Source organism: Schistocerca nitens, chromosome 2 (genome assembly GCF_023898315.1).
Source record: "Schistocerca nitens isolate TAMUIC-IGC-003100 chromosome 2, iqSchNite1.1, whole genome shotgun sequence".
NCBI lineage: Eukaryota > Metazoa > Arthropoda > Insecta > Orthoptera > Acrididae > Schistocerca > Schistocerca nitens.
The window spans coordinates 808429429-808447430 of NC_064615.1; the positions used below are offsets into that span (position 1 = coordinate 808429429).

The following is an 18002-nucleotide window of genomic DNA, read 5'->3' on the forward strand; positions in this document are numbered from 1 at the left end:
ATGCCATGGGGATTCTCTGTAGCTCAGTGTCTTGTGTTTAGTGAATTAACGCAACCCCACACATGAAACCAAGGTCCGTCCTTCGAAAAAAGGAGGAATGGATCAAGATGTCCCCAAGTGACATTTTTCAGCAACCAATTACAGTAATGTGTACACTTACCCTTGTCCACTTCTTTCATTTGCTGATCAAAACTCACAAGGTAAGGTTTCATTTTTAAGCCATGAAGTATGCGTTGACATGACCTGAAAATATTCCACATTGCTGTGATAATCGTCATGTTGGCTTGTAGGGACTTCTTTCAATGTGGGCTGTCACGTTTGCCACAACTTCTGGTGTACGTGCAGTTGGTGCCTTATTTCTCTTTGAATTAACAACATTGCCTGTTGAACGCCACTTCCTCACTAGATCCTGAATTGTTGATTTTGCAGGAATATTACTTTCAGGAAACTTTGCATGAAAAGTGTCACGAACAACTTTAATGGATTCAGACCGCACATATTCTTCAACAATGAACACACGTTCTTCAAAGGAGTAAGGCATGACAATGAAATACACGCTTTATAACGACTACTTTCCGTATGAACTACTCACACGCTACTGCTGCTGGAAGGTGGCAAAGAAACTGACAAGCTAGTAATGCTACTCACACGCATTCGCATTTCAGTTCGGGCCGTTTTATGTGCGACACTCTGTACATGGGCGCAGCGGACGGCCGAACGGAACATCTGCCGTCATCTGCTGTATGTCCAGGTAGTAGCCTCTAAATAGCTGCTTTCTCGGAGATGTATTGTTTAATACCTCAGTTATGAGTCAATTTACAATCTTCGTAATTTTTGTGTGAACAGAGTTAAGTTAGCGTCAATTACGGAAAAAAGTTTTCGTCAACTGCATTCAAACTTTGCCATCTACAATTTTTAGAATGGAAGTGACGGTAGAACATAACCTCTGAACTACAGCACTAAGAGACCTTGTATTGATTGTTACTTACATCAAGGTCTTGAAACTTGTTGTGGCTTGATTATTTAATGGGTTTCCTCAGGTGCTGTAATCAAAACTTCCTATCATTAACATAAATGATACTTAATCTGTTACAAATAAGACATTATTGTTCCAAATTTGGTTTTCAGTTAATGACTTAAAAACTATTAGAGGTAGCTTAATGGGGTCACATAGTTCAGGTTTTCATATCCATCTGACGCTTCATAACAAATTTCATCTTTCTAAGTCTATTATTTAGCTCCTTTAATTTTTCATAAAAACTTGGATTTCGACCAAAATGTTGTTCCGATCATGTTGAAACGTGTAACACCTGATTTTGACATATATTTGTATATTCTGACCAATTCTTGGCTTTCTAGATTTATTATTTAGCGCCGTTTGTTTTTTATTTAAAATTATGTATTTAGGAAAACATATTTATCTGATCACTCTGAGATTTAACAATTTAAACGTTAGTGTACTGAATCATATGCTGATAAAGTTTGGAAAAGCAACTTTAATTTATAATTTCATCCTTAGATTATCGTGCAATACTTTTGATACTATACCCAGGTACGTTATGATGACGTGGCGCTAGTTGCAGCGAACTGGAGTAAGTCGCAGCACACTCGCTTGCCTCTGTATCTTTCAAATGATACAGCGCTTGTTTCCCCACCAAGTCTCTATCTGTCGTCTAACTTAGTGTCCCTGATCAGTGTCCAATCAGTGCCCCAGGCGTTGGTGCGGCCAGTATCCAGAGTTGGTGTCTATCTCGATCATGTGTAAACTGGTCTTTATCTTGGTTGCAGTGCTTAGCTGCACTGGGGTAACAACTGACTGGGTGTCTTGGTGGCACTGAGAGCTGCTGCTGCTGAACAATACTATCGACACATTAGATGCAGGAAGCATTCGCTGCAGATTCCAGAGCGTGAGTGAGTGTTGTTGTGTAGTGGTTGCACAGCATCTTAAATAACAGAGTGCAAGGATTCCCGGGAGGTGTTACGTGACATGTGGACACATGACATGTGTATAAATTTTAGTGCATAGATTGGATGCACACGCTCCTAATGGGCAACGCTGGTGCCTCTTGTGTGGCCTGCTGGAGTCTGGCATGTACACAGAGCAATGTACTGCTGATGTGATCTGGCATGCACACAGAGTGATATGTTGCTGCTGTCATCTGGTATGTACACAGAGAAATGCGTTTCTGTTGTCGTCTGAATCAAAGCAAACCGGTCGGTTGCTGTTGGGGTCCGGTAATGTTATGAAGCATGCATTGTGTATGGCCACACGTGTCTGGCTTCGGCGGGCGATGGCTGGCCAGTCTTGGCTATGTGTCCAGATGTTTATAGCAGCCATGTGACTGGCCTGGCTACTGCTAATAACATTATCATAATCCCTCTGGCTCTAACTCAATTTCTCCGCCGAATGGCTGCTCATGAATAATACTTTACACAACTCAAAACAGCCTACAAATGATAAATGTACCACAACCCCTGCTCACAGTGTTGTGTACTGCACTTACTGACCAGGCGTAAACTAACATATGGTCTCACAATCCTCAGAAGATCATCTGATTTTGCTTGCCATAATTTACATATGTCAATTTGATAAACGAGGAGATGGAAGGGATTTGGAAATATAATGCTAGATTTGGAACAAGCCAGTCACTTGGCTTCGGAGTTTTACAGAAATGCTGCACTTATTTTTAATTTATTTTACCTTATAATGTGGGGGAAACGTTCCCTTTATGTCTCACTATGGTGCTACCTTAGAGAATCAAAATACGAAAGAGAGTGTAGAAAGGTTGCCTACGTCTTACATACGGTACACGCCGTCAGCAGCACCCCTACAGCATTAAGAAATATTCCTGAAATATGGAGCGATTTATGTCTCCGATTGGCTTGAAGTTCTTGTGTCTGTTGAGCGCTATTTCGGCATCCGTTCGCTCACAGTATCGACCCTAATCTATGTAGTAAGACTTTGATTATTCCATCTCAGCTCTATCTTATCCGTACAATAACTTTGGATAGCACGTGGTACAGTTGTTGTGTGTAGTGTTTATGTATCGTACTTAACTACGAAAGAAGTTGATATAACAACGATGTCTTTCTCAGGCAGCGTAAGTGATGGATCGGTTGTCGACGATGAAAGTTTAAGTACAGACAAACAGCAAGTGCAAAGGGAAACCAGCAAGGCGAAACGTGGAATAATATATTTATCGACAATTCCACCGTATATGAACGTCACCAAAGTGAGAGAGATTTTTGGGCAGTTTGGCGAGTTAGGAAGAGTTTATTTACAACCAGCAGATACAGGTGATACACAGCACAATATACATACCTTTCTGTAATATTCGAACTCTAGATTAGGGTTTGTCCTTTTCAGGTAGGGAAGTCGGCAACAAAAAGAGAAAGCCAGCCAAACATTTCACAGAAGGCTGGGTTGAATTCAAAAGAAAAAAAGTGGCCAAATTCGTTGCGCAGACCTTAAACAACAGGCAGATAGGCGGAAGAAAGAAAAGCAAATTTTATGACCATATTTGGTGCATAAAATATCTGCCAAGGTAATTTATGTTTTGTCTTGTTATCTACCTAGTGACTTTTATGGCTTAAATCGAAGTACGACGTACTAAATGTCTGTAAGTGTAAATACATACAAATATATTGTACTTGCAAACTTCTTAGTCCCAACACCCTACTATACTATCTTGATGTGCGAAGGATTGGAGCTCGAATAAAAATAAACCCGACCAGAAAGTGTCGTTGCACATTTTGCCATGTTTTGTATAAACAAACTGCGTGTATCACAGAACGTACTTACTGCTTCACATTGCAAAAATACACTCACAATGACGTGCTGTACTAATTTTGCAAACATGCAAACGAAATTTGACATAATGACTTCGTAGAAAGTCTGCAGTCACTTGTTGTAATACAGATATTGTTGTTCGCCTAGACTGCTTTAGTATTATTTTTAGAAAGTAACCGTTTTATCTTGTGATGTAGCACGTAAATTTTGGTGATAAGTAGGGAGGTTACTGTTTTAATGATTCATGCAGAACTGAAACAAGTCCTTAACCATTCAATCCCATGTGACAGATTTCATAGAAGTTGCATTTTGCCACCATTGTGGTTTCAAATTTGTATTCAAGACCTGATGTACATCAGAGAACTGTTTTCCATCACAGCTATATGGAGAACAGTGCAAGTACTAAATGTATTGCCACCAATAAAATATACATGTTGCATCTATATTTAGATAATTTTTTTTTGCAGGTTCAAATGGGTTCATCTCAGTGAAAGATTAGCTTATGAAAGAGCTGTCCGTAAACAACGTTTGAGAGCAGAAATATCCCAGGCAAAACGAGAAGCTAATTACTTCTCTCAGAATATTGACAGGAGTGAAAAACTTCGTAGACACAAAGGTGTTACTGGTTTAAAAGTGATGAATGATACACTCGGCAAACAAGACATAGATTATCATCAGCGGAAAACTGACAGTGAAATTCAAGTGAATAAACGCAAAACGTCTTCTAATGATGGCATTCCTGGTGGCAAGAATAACAATAATTATGTAGGAGATTTGCAAACTAGAACTGACTTCCTCAAGAACCTGTTCAATAGTGGATCATAAAAAGTGCCACCCATTTTTTTAAAGTAAGTGGTTACTCTTAAAGTGTAGGGACTTGAATTTTTTTGTAATTTATTGAGCAATATGTTTGCCTAAACTAAGTTGACATATCATGCAAATAGGGGTGACCGTAAAGACATTTCCCATATATGGTTGTTCCCATCAGCCACCGTGCCAAGTATCAACTTAGTTTGTGTGTGCAGTTCCTTGACTTCTGTTCATGATTTTTATTTTCACAAGTGGATCATTAGGTAGTCAACTTCACACAGCTAATAACAGATGTACTGTCATTTACTTCTTCAGTAATTATGTCAAATTAGTGTCCTGAGAAGACCCCGTTGGTCATTTGCTAATAACTTGTGTGTTTAAATCATCTCCGTAGCTACAGAGAAGGTTGTTAGTTGCAGTTATTTTTATTTTCCCTTAATGTTGATTTTTTTCTATGGCAAGTAAGATAGTTTATGAAAGTAATGCTTACACAGTGAGAAATGTGGTAACATCCTGTTAGAATCTAATGAGGATACTGGTTTTGTGTTGGCAGTTATGAAGTTGGCATTCACCCACAACAAAATAATGTTAACTGTAAAACACTTCTTTAAGCATCTTCTAGATCACTCCACCCAATCCTTGATTTTTGATGTCAACAGTTTTGTTAAGTGTGACAGGAGCCATTTAGGTGATGTAGGTTATTATAAAAAGTTTTCATCGGTTTTATTAGTCTTTTGTAAGGCTTGCATGCAAAATATCTATGTCATCAATTTCTAAAGAGATTGGCCTTTTAAGTTTGCTTCCTGAAGGATACTGTTCCAAATATATTGTCATTAATAGACTGGAGATCCTTAACAATGGTAATTACATGAACCAATTATGTCCATGACACACGAACTAGCCAGCTCCTTGGCTTCGGCAGCTCTACACACTGTACAGAAAGAGAGAAATAATGAATTACTATGATATGGGGCAGTCATGTGTAGAAAACAAATAAAGTTCTGAGTAGAGGTTGCCACTCACTCTGTAGCTGAATGATCAATTGACACATAAACAACATTGAAAATGACTCTCAGCTTTCAGAGGATGGGTGCGCGCGCGCGCCCCCCCCCCCCCCCCCCCCCCCACGTTCCGCGTGGCTCTATCTTGTGTAGGAAGGGGGTAGTTTTGTGTGGTGCAGGAGTATGTTTGAATGGGGGGAGTGGGGGTTGAAGACAGAGAACCGAGGAGAGAGAACTGTGTCTGTAGAGTCGAGTTTGTTGTACTAAGCAAGGTTTTCTGCCTATAGGTAGTGAGCTATGCTCGTAGGCCATGTTATGGCCAATGCCATTTCTCGAGGTAGACAACTGATTCATTGCCATGTCCACGTAAAAGGATGTGCAAAGATTAGAGCAGAATTGGTATATGTCATGATTGCTTTCATGGCTAGTGCTGCTTCTTATGGGGTAGGATATGCCTGTGATGGGACTAGAATATGATGTGTTCGATGGTTTTGTTGGACAGTTCTTGCCACACATGCCCCTAATTCTCCACCCACACCTATAAACTTGCTTTGAAAGAGCTTCTCTTTGGCACCATGTATCATCAAAAATCTCCAGATGTTCCTATCATAGTGCTGGAAAATTGGAAGCATCCTCCCTGAATCACTCAGAGTTGTATTTTGCTTCTCGCATAATATACAAACCTCCCCCTGTGGTCCGGGCATTAGAATAGGCCAGAGGTATTCCTGCCTGTCGTAAGAGGCGACTAAAAGGAGACTCATGCATTTTGGCCTTTATGTGATGGTCGCTTGTAGGGTTTGACTTCCATTCTTCAAAATTTTCCCGAAGAGTGTGCCAATTAGGGAAAGGTGCCTTACATAGTGCATTGTGTCCATCGTGCATTGAGATCTTTAGCCCACTTTCTCATCATCGCATTGCAGTTCTGCACATTCTCCATCTCTTGGCTGAGGACCACCTTCCTGGGTGTGTTTTCCACCATGCACTATGTAGTGTTGCCTTCTGCATCGACAACGACCATGAACTTCTTTGCACTTGATATCCAGCACGGTAGCCAGTCCATTGTGGTGGGGCCCATGTACCCTGTTGATTGTAGCCCCCTGACCACACAGGGATCACTCTGTTGATGCCTGCGCCGTTTACTCCCCACGTATGCCAAGGGGTAGATGCCCATCCCCCTGGGGCATAAGGACTCCCGGCAATGGCCATCCTGCCAGGTGGCCTTTACTGCGGCTGGGTGGCGCCTGTGGGGAGGGCCCGTGGTCGGAGTGGGTGGCATCAGGGCAGATGCCATGCGATGAAGTGTAGTCCATCATCTCTTGCTGGTGGTGAAACACCAGCAGTCTCTAAGCGATCATGAGCTCAATTCAGTCCACAGAAGTACGACCCCAAATCGTTTCCCTCCCTGGCTGCACCATGGGAGGAACGTCAGGGTGAAGATGGCAACGGATCTTACCCAGCCCAGTACCTTGTATGTTTGAGAGCTTATGGGGAGTCTTTCATGAAGATGAAGCCTCAGTTTTTTGTTGAGCATTTAGTGGACAAGTTTGAGGAGGTGGAGGGCTTGTCCAAAATGAGATCTGGGTCAGTCTTGATCAAAACAGCATCCTCTGTCCAGTCATGGGAGTTAGTCGCTTGTGACAAACTGGGGGTTGTTTCTGTAACCATCATGCCCCATAAGAGCTTAAATTTGGTCCAGGATATCATATTTCACAGGGACCTTCTGTTGCAGTTCGACAATGAGCTGCGCGCCAATTTAGAGCAGTGAGGTGTACATTTCATCCGGCGTGTCCACCAGGGTCTGTGGGATAATCAGGTTGCGACTGGTGCCTTAATCTTGGCCTTGGAGGGTGATACATTGCCTGAGAAGGTCAAGGTGACGGTCTACCGCTGTGATGTAAAGCCCTATATCCCTCCCCCGATCCGGTGCTTTAAGTGCTGGAAGTTCCGCCATATGTCTCCCCACTGTATTTCCAGTGTCACATGCCAAGATTGCGGAAGCCCATCACACCCCAATACTCTGCGTGCCCCACCTCCCATCTGTGTCAACTGCGGAGATCACCATTTGCCTTGCTTGTCAGACTGCAGGATTCTCCAGGAAGAAAGGAAAATATTGGAGTAAAAGACCCTGGACCGATTGACCTACACTGAGACTAAGAGAAAATTTGAACATCTGCATCCTGTGCATATGACATCGTCTTACGCCGCCGCTACAACAATTCTGTCACCATCAGCTCCATCAACCCAAGTCACCTCTCAGAGCTGGAAGACTACACCTGCCCCTTGATGGTGGGGAGCACTTCCCTCCCTTTTCCTCCTGCACCACCTACTTCAAGAGCAACGTGCCCCCCCCCCTCCCCCACCATCAGGGACGTTCGTCCCCACTTCTAAGCCGGAGAAGCGTAAGTCTTATTCGGCTTCTCTCACTAGGAAGGGGTCCCGTGGGTCACTCCCTTCCCAGGTTTCTGCTAGTGGGAAAGACGACACCCGCCAATGGCTGAATAGCCCAAAAGCAGCTGGTTGTAGGGCTTCACGCACATCCTCAGTCCTGGAGACTGAGCCAGTGAAGTCCTACCAGCCAGGGAAACCCAAGGAGCAGTGAGAGAAATTCAAAAAGAAAACCCCTAAGACCAAGGAAATTGCATTGGCACCCACACCACCACTACCTACAAGCTCTGAGGATGGGGTGGAGATTTTGGCACCTGCTGAGTACCTAGATCTCACCAAACCCTCAGACACAATGGATATAGACTGCTCAAGCAATCAGACAGTGGCAGTAGGTGACTCTGAGGCATTAACTGCCCAATTGAATGTTCCATGCCTTACCAGTCTCACATGTCATCCTCTAGTGGAATGGTGGCGGTTTTTTCCACCACCTGCCTGAGCTACAGCAACTGTTAAGCTTTACACCTGCTTTCTGCATTGCCATCCAGGAAACCTGGTTCCCGGCAATGCGGACCCCTGCCCTCCGCAGCTGTAAGGGATATTTCAGGAACAGTGGCGACTATAATAGTGTGTCAGGTGGAGTTTGCATTCATGTCCTAAACTCAGTCTGTAGTGAACATGTGCTCCTCCAAGCCCCTTTTGAAGCTGTGGCTGTCAGAATAAGGGCGACGCGGGAAATAACTGTCTGCAGTGTATATCTTCCTCCAGATGGTGCAGTACCCCTGAATGTATTAGCTGCACTGATTGATCAACTCCCTAAACCTTTCCTGCTTACGGGAGATTTAATGCCGATAACCCCGTGTGGGGTGGTACCATGCTTACTGGCTGTGGCAGAGATGTCGAAACTTTACTGTCTCAGTTCAACCTCTGCCTCTTAAATACTGGGGCTGCCACACATTTCAGTGTGGCTCATGGTAGTTACTGGGCCATTGATTTATCAGTTTGCAGCCCAGGACTTCTCCCATTTATCCACTGGAGAGCACATGATGACCTACGTGGTAGCGACCACTTCTCCATCTTCCTGTCACTGCCCCAGCGTCAGGTCCAAGGACACCTACCCAGATGGGCTTTAAACAAGGCGGACTGGGAAACTTTCACCTCTGCTGTCACCGTTGAATCTCCCCTATACGGTAACATCGTCGTGATGGTTGAGCAGGTGACTACAACAATTGTTTCCGTGACAGAAAATGCGATCCCTTGCTCTTAGGGTGCCCAAGGCGTAAGGCAGTCCCTTGGTGGTAGCTGCAAGTTGCTGAAGCAATTAAGGAGCATCGGCGAGCTCTACAGCGGCATAAGCGGCACCCTTCCCTGGAGCAACTCATAGCCTTTAAATGGCTCTGTGCCTGTGGTCGCTACGTTATCAAATGAGTGTTGGGGGAGATATGTCTCAACCATTGATTGGGTGCCATACATCACATTCTCAAGTCTGGGCAAAGATCAAACGTGTTTTTGGGTACTAGACCCCAACAGGAGTTCCCGGTGTTAACATAAATGGCATGCTATCTACTGACGCGACACGATTGCCGAGCACTATGCTCGAGCCTCTGCATCGGAGAGTTATCCCCCAGCCTTTTGCACTCAAACGGCGGCTGGAAGGAAAATCCTCTCGTTCACTACACGCCACAGCGAATCCTATAATGCCCCATTTACACAGTGGGAGCTCCTCAGTGCCCTTGCACATTGCCCCGACACAGCTCCTGGGCCATAACGGATCCACAGTCAGATGATTAAACACCTCTTATTTGACTGCAAGCAACATCTCCTCATTATCTTCAACCGGATCTGATGCGATGGTGTCTTTCCATCGCAATGACGGGAGAGCACCATCATTCCGGTGCTCAAACCCGGTAAAAACCCATGTGATGTGGATAACTATCAGCCTCACCAATATTCTCTGTAAGCTGCTGGAACATATAGTATGTCAGCACATGGGTTGGGTCCTGGAGTCACGTGGCCTGCTGGCATCATGTCAGGGTGGCTTCCGCCAGGGTCACCCTACCACTGATAATCTTGTGTCCCTCAAGTCTGCCATCCGAACAGCCCTTTCCAGTCGGCAACACCTGGTTGCCGTCTTTTTTGACTTACGTAAAGCATACGACACGACCTGGCGAAATCATATGCTCGCCACATTGTATTAGTGGGGTCTCCGGGGCCAGCTCCTGATTTTTATCCAAGACTTCCTGTCACTCTGTGCTTTCCATTTCCAAGTTGGTGCCTCCCATAGTTCCATCCATATCTAGGAGAACGGAGTCCTGCAGGGCTCTGTATTAAGTGTCACTTTATTTTTAATGGACATTAACGGTCTAGCAGCAGTTGTCGAACCCTCTGTCTCACCTTCTCTGTATGTAGACGACTTCTGCATTTCATACTTCTGCTCCAGTACTGTTGTTGCTGAGCGGTGCCTACAGGGAGCCATCCACAAGGCACAGTCATGGGCTCTAGCCCACGGCTTCCAGTTTTCAGCTGCAAAGTTGCGTTCATGCACTTCTGTTGGCGTCGTACTGTTCATCCGGAACCAGCACATTACCTTAATGATGATCCACTCGCTGTTGTGGAGACATATCGATTCCTAGGGCTGGTTTTTGATGCTCGATTGACTTGGCTCCCTCATCTTCGCCAGCTTAAGCAGAAGTGCTGTCAGCACCTCAATGCCCTCCGTTGCCTGGGCAACACCATGTGGGGTGCAGATCGCTCTACACTGCTGCAGAGCCCTTGTCCAATCCCGAATTGACTATGGGAGTGTGGTTATGGTTCGGCAGCGCCTTCAGCATTGCATTTACTCAACCTTGTGCACCACTGTGGGGTTCGATAAGCGACAGGAGCTTTTAGGGCGAGTCCGGTGACCAGCGTACTGGTGGAGACTGGTGTCCCTCCGTTGCAGATCAGACATGCGCAACTGCTCGCCAGTTACACAGCACACATTCGCCTGAGCATCTGAATTACTGTCTCCTTTTCCTGCCCACAGCAGTCAATCTCCCGCCTCAGTGGCCCAGGTCGGGGCTAACGATTGTGGTTTCTGTGTGGTCCCTTCTCTCTGAACTGGAGTCCTTCCCTTTACTACCTTTACTTGTGGTCCGTTCACATACGCCTCCATAGTGTACGCCTTGGCCGCAGCTTCTTCTGGACCTTCCACATGGCCTTAAGGACTCCATTAACCCTGCGGCTCTCTGCTGTCACTTCCTCTCAATTCTTGACGTATTCTGGGGCTCTGAAGTGGTTTACAGCGACAGCGTGATGGCTGATGGTCGCATTGGTTTTCCCTACGTGCATGGCACCCATACTGAACAGCATTCCTTACCTGATGGCTGCAGTGTATTCACTGCAGAGCTGGTGGCCATTCTTGTGCACTTCAGTATCTTCATTCATGCCCTGGGGAGTCTTCTCATTTATGTACTGACTCCTTGAGCAGCCTGAAAACTGTCGACCAGTGCTACCCTTGTCATCCTTTGGTAACATCCATCCATGAGTCCATCTATGCCCTGGAACGGTCCAGTTGTTCAGTGGTGTTCGTCTGGACCCCTGGTCATGTCAGAATCCCAGGAAATGAACTTGCTGACAAGATGGCCAAACAGGCTACACGGAAACCACTTCTGGAGATGGGCATCCCTGCAACTGACCTGCGTTCGTTATTACGCCGCAAGGTTTTTCAGCTTTGGGAGACAGAATGGCGAAATCTCAGTACGCACAACAAACTGTGAGCCATTTAGGGGACCGCGAATGTGTAAGTCCTAGATGAGGGCCTCTCGCAGGGACTCCGTAGTTCTCTGCCGGCTTCGTATTGGTCATGCTTGACTGACCTACGGCTACCTCCTGCACCATGAAGACCCACCTCAGCGTCAGTGCGGTGCCCGGTTGACATGGCCCATATTTTTCGCTATGTCCTTCTTTGGCTGCCCTGCAACTTCATCTTCGGGTGCCGGACTCAGGATACTGCGGAGACATGGCTTAGCCGCAGCCTGGGGGTTGTTTCTAGAATGAAATTTTCACTCTACAGTGGAGTGTGCACTGATATGAAACTTCCTGGCAGATTAAAACTGTGTGCCGGACCGAGACTCGAACTCGGGACCTTTGCCTTTCGCGGGCAAGTACTCTACCAACTGAGCTACCGAAGCCTTGACATGTGACCACATTTGCAACGTTTGAAGTTATTGCGACTTGTTACACTGTACAACTGTATATTTCATATAACAGGTCTGACAGTACATAAGTTTCTGTTTTATTCGCATAATTTCACAGTCTTGATGACATGTTTGAGTGAGCTGGCCTGAAGTTACATTGTCCAAAACATTGATGTATTGTAAACCATGAATTGTTAAAGAGTAAAACCATGCGAGGCATGTAATGGACTATTCAGCTTCCTCTAACCCACCAAAATTAATTATATAAATCACAGTACTGTGAAATATATATATATATATCTCCCTCCCTCAAAACATGAAAACACACGTGTGTCCGCCCCTGTCCTTCCGCCCCTGTCCTTCCGTCCCTGTCCTTGCAAAGCTCATGATCTAATGCTTAGCATCACTGCCTATAGATAGCAGGGTCCCATGTTTAATTCCTAGCCAGGTTCGAGATTGCTTCATTCAGAGACTGGGTGTCTATGCTATCCTGATATTTTCATCTCATCATCGTGATCAAGGTGCAAGTCACCAAAGTTGCATTAATTAGAAAGACTTTCACCCAGTGGCCAAACTACCCCAGATGGGTTCTCCCAGCCAATAACAACACACAATATTTCATTTCTGTGTGTGTGTGTGTGTGTGTGTGTGTGTGTGTGTGTGTGTCTTGGCATTGAGAAACATCTAAAATCACTAAAATTAAACAGGGCCCAGGACCCAGTGGGAGCCCTATCAGATTCTATACAAAATTTGCAGCTTAATTAGCTCCCATTTCAACCATAATATGGCATAGATCCTGTGATGAAAAACCTGTGGCCAATGGTTGGAAAAAAAGCACCAGTCCAACCCATGTACAAGAAGGCTAACAAAAGTGATCCAAGAGACTATAGTTCAATTGGCATGTACATTTTGTAGAATCTTAGAACACATTATCAATTTGAACATAATGAGGTACCTCTATAGAATGACCACCTGTTTGTTAACCAGCATGTATTCAAAAAACACCAATCATATGAAACTCTACCTTCGCTTTTCTCATGTAACACCCTGAAAGTCGTTGACCAAGGCAGTTGTATAGGTGCAGGTTTTCTTGGCTTCCGAAAAGCATTTGGCACAGTATAAGACATGCACTTACTGCTGAAAGTACAATCATGTGGGATATCAATCTAACTTTGTGAGTGGATTGGGGCTTTACTGGTAGGCAGGGCCCAGCATGTTATCTCAGACGGAGAGTCACCGAGAGAAATAGGAGTAATTTTAGGCATGCTTGTTGTTCATGTTAATAATGTGGCCGGCAATATTAACAGCAACATCTGACTTTTCTGTATTTTAATTGTGCCAAATATATATATCTTAATGTTAACTTGTGTTCCACCCAAGTCAGATGATTTTTGACATTTGTAATATTTGAAAATGGCCTAAGGCTGAATTCTAGATCATGTTATAAAGCATATCATACAGTCAGATGGCATTTATATCTTTCTGTGAGTTTTATATAACTGTGGCTTCACCTGAAGGAAAAATTGCCAAATAGATCAACCAGCAATGCTGAATGTGTACAAAGAAGGGCTGCCCAAATGGTCACAGGTTCATTTGACTCGTGGGAAAGCATAAGGGAAATTTTGAAAAATCTGTATTGGCAGACACTTGTAGATAAATTATTCCATGAAAGTTCACTTACAAAAGTTCAAGAACTTGGGTGAAGAATCTAGAGATAGTCTTCAGCCCCCTGCCATGAAGAGAAAGTTAATCTAATTTCAGCATGCACAGGGGCATTTAAGCAGTCATTATTCTCACACTACAAATATGATTGGAATGGAAAGAAACTGTAATATATGATGCTGCACTTTGCAGTGGTATGCTGGGTATTATGTAGATAAGAAGACTGCGATATTATCGATGGACATAAGATTAAAAAAAAGTTGTAAGAAGTTAGCAGATCTAGTTGCTCAGTTGTTGTGGATGTAAGTGTAGACAACTTGGTAAGAAAGAGTGTGGCCTTAAAGTTCGGTTTGGGTGTTGTAATGTACTAGACTGTACCATAGTGTACTATATTGTAGGTTTTGATTGCGTACAGGTGATTTGAACTTCCAGCCTGTTGCTCTCTTTGTACATATTAATTTTTTAAAATTGATACCTGTTTTGAGCCCATAATCTGTTAGGGATTAGAAATCTTTGCTTTCAGGAAGTATGATAGTGAAATCAGTATTGTGGCATTAATTCATTTGATTGTCTTGATTAATGTCCATTGTCCACTTCTGGAAAATGTTGCCTGAATATAAGTTAAAAAGAATAACAAATAAAATACATCCAACAGAAATTCCAGATTGGAATACCAACAGCGTGGGAAAATATAGTTTGCTGCTAACTGTAAAGATCATACATTCAGTTGCTGACTGGCACAATTAAGACACTTACACATAAGCTTTCAGGCACAGGCTTCGTCAGAAAAAGAAAGGGGAAAACACACCATTCATTCAGAGAAGCAAGCACATCTCACGCATACACAACCACCAACTCTGGCAGCTCAGACCAGAGTCTGTTCTGATCCAAGCAGCTGGAGTTTGCTGTCATGTGTACCTGAGGTGTGCTTCTTTGTGTGAATGACTGATATGTGTTTCTCTTTCTTTTTCGGATGAGGGCTGTGGCCAAAAGCTTGCGTGTAAGAGTCTTTAAATTGTGCCTGTCTGCGAGTTAATGTGTCATCTGTACAGTAAGTAGCCATCTATCTTTTCCTACATTGTAAATAAAATACATGTTGATTCCTAGCAGGATGTTTATCATTTATAGAACTTCCTATTTGGTTTAATGATTTTCATTTCAATATTAGTTCTTGATTACACATTGAAGTTTTATTTCCAAGTTCAAAACTAAATGCTGTCCGAACAGGCCTTGGAAGGCCAAACGGTACCGACCGGCCGCCGTGTCATCCTCAGCCCACAGGCATCACTGGATGTGGATATGGGGGGACATGTGGTCAGCACACTGCTCTCCCAGATGTATGTCAGTTTAAGAGACCGGAGCCACTACTTCTCAATCAAGTAGCTTCTCAGTTTGCCGCACAAGGGCTGAGTGCACCTCACTTGTCAACAATGCTCAGTAGACCAGATGGTCACCCATCCAAATGCTAGCCCAGCCCAACAGCACTTAACTTTGGTGATCTGACAGGAACCGGTGTTACCACTGCAGTAAGGCCATTGGCATTGCCAAGTTTAGTGAGTATTAGTTAACTTACGAGGGAAACTCTCCCATCGCACACCCTAAGATTTAGTGATAAGGTGGCCCAATGGATAGCCAGTCAAAAACTGAATACAGATCAAGCACGAAAATAGAAAGGTGTACTGAACTGTGAAAATAGAAACAGAACGGTCCAAGAACAAGAAGTGCAATAAAGTAGTCATGGTGTTGGGCTGCAAAGCGAGTGGGCCGTGTTCAAAATTCTCTCATTTCACCTTTTTTCCACAACTTTATAAACTGTTCATCTGGTCGTTGAAATGTTTGTTCTTTCTGTATTCTTGGCAGTTGTCGTGCTATACGTTGATTATAGAATATGAGCCATGTGGTAAGAATACGTTACTGTCACAAGTAAATGTGATGAATAATGAGCATTCAAGGTATCACATACACAACTCACAGAAATGAAAACAAATAAACAGGTGTGAACTAAGTTAAAACACAGGAACTCAAGAGTCAGTGCTTCCAAAATGAAACAGAACTTCAAAAATGTACTGTCACTATTGCTGTATATGACCCATCAGACATCTGGTACAGGATTCAGTTGTTTTGTTGCCTTGTCATCAAACGTTTTCAGTTTAGATTTGAAATCTGTTAATAGAGCAATAGTACAGAATCAACTGTCACTATAGGTTCCTACTTTACGCATCTCTGCTGCGAACGAGCGTTACACCATGATGACACACACACAAATTTGAATAAAGTGAACAGGGCGGGGGGGGGGGGGGGGAGGAGGTAGAGAGAGTATTGGCACAAAGAAGGTTTGAACATGGCATGTCAGCCAGGCAGTCCAAAACACCCTAACCACTTAACACGACGCCACTTTTCTTACTGGCTGCTCCATATTACACTTCTTGTTCTTAGGCCGTTCGCTGTTTCTATTTTGCTTTTTCTTCACAGTCCAGTACACCATCTTCCTGTTTTCACGCTTGAGCTGTGTTCAGTTTGTGATGGGCTGTCCTTTGAGCCCTCTTACCACTATATCTGAAGGGGGTGTGCTGGGGAGTTTCCCTTGTTAGAAAAATATTGTTTGGCATTATTATTGATTTTTCATAGCCATTGGACCAAGCAAAAACATTTATCTGCTGATCAAGACATTTATGGTTCAAACCTTGAATGAAAAATCCACCTCATGTGATAACCAAATTGGTATTTTTTTATATTCATGGGTAGCATGAAAATGGTACATCTGCATAGTGGGAGAAGTGGCACCTTGGCAATTTAGTTTCTAGATCACTCGGTCTGAGTAAGATATTTATTTGTTTTGATCCATGTGAATAGTTAGGCCAGTTGCAAGATTTGATCATCTGAGTACTGAATGTACTGAGTACAAAATACCAGAAGGAAAAAGAAAATCGATTTGCGGTGGAACTAGATGTTTGCCCTGCAGAAGTAGTGTCTATAAAGCTATTGATAACATACTTCGTACCCTGTGGTTATGGGGAATTCTCCCATTTCAGTTGTTGTCCAATATGTTGTGAAGTATTTTGGAAACAACTGCGTTTTCCTTCGCAGGTCCTAAGAATAGAAGTCTCAAATGTTGATGGCACTTTCATTTGGGGAAATTCTAATGTCTGGAACCACCTGGGTTACTAGATGTTACATACTAATAGATAGTGATCATATATACTTACTTAGTCACTTTTTGTTGTCACCGCATGAAAATCTAAGTTATGTATTTGTTCACAGATTACAAGAAACAAATTAACTAAGATCTAAGAAGTGGATCCCATTTATCTTTCATTGGCACACTCCTTTAGGAAGAAGTATGAGGCAGTTTTTCCCACTGTTCCAAAGTCTAGTAATTAATTTGTAATTACAAATTACATTGATGAAATGTGTAATAATTGACAAATTTACTGTATAAAATTGCTCCGCATTCTATGTGCATCATATTTCAGTAGAAATTTAGATGGAAGATGACTACTGAAAGTGAAGTGTGCCTTTTATATAATCATTTTGTGGCTTACTGCTAAGTTTCTGCTGAAAATGTTCTGCAACTAGAACAGTGAGAGAATTTCATACAAGTCAGGTGCTGTGAATAACTCGCTGTCAAGTGGAGCAGGACTTTTTTATTGCATTGATTAATAATTAGAAGTATACTTGCATGGGGTAATTTGTATTTTGTTGTACAGGAGTGTTCATTGTGGGTAAACACTGACTATATATACTACAACTTTTGCTTTGTAAATGAAATACTGAAGAATGACTGTCATTGCAAATAATGTAATGAAGGATAAGAATACTAATAAATAAATAATAGTGTTAAATATTAATCATTATGTAGTATATCTAAAAACAAAGGTGATGTGACTTACCAAATGAAAGTGCTGGCAGGTCGACAGACACACAAACAAACACAAACATACACACAAAATTCAAGCTTTCGCAACAAACTGTTGCCTCATCAGGAAAGAGGGAAGGAGAGGGAAAGACGAAAGGATGCGGGTTTTAAGGGAGAGGGTAAGGAGTCATTCCAATCCCGAGAGCGGAAAGACTTACCTTAGGGGGAAAAAAGGACGGGTATACAGTCGCACACAAGCTTGTGTCTGTATATGTGTGGATGGATATGTGTGTGTGTGCGAGTGTATACCCGTCCTTTTTTCC

The 18002-nt window shown here is 43.3% G+C and overlaps 1 protein-coding gene across 1 annotated transcript; it reads left to right on the forward strand.

Annotated features, from left to right (window-relative positions):
* The first annotated feature begins 3008 nt into the window (after positions 1–3008).
* Positions 3009–17757, forward strand: LOC126234647 (uncharacterized). Its single transcript, XM_049943379.1, has 4 exons — positions 3009–3297; positions 3368–3545; positions 4258–4638; positions 17085–17757. Exons 1-3 carry the CDS (start codon positions 3084–3086, stop codon positions 4613–4615), a joined length of 750 nt encoding a protein of 249 aa, XP_049799336.1. The 5' UTR covers positions 3009–3083; the 3' UTR covers positions 4616–4638; positions 17085–17757.
* The last annotated feature ends 245 nt before the right edge of the window (positions 17758–18002 follow it).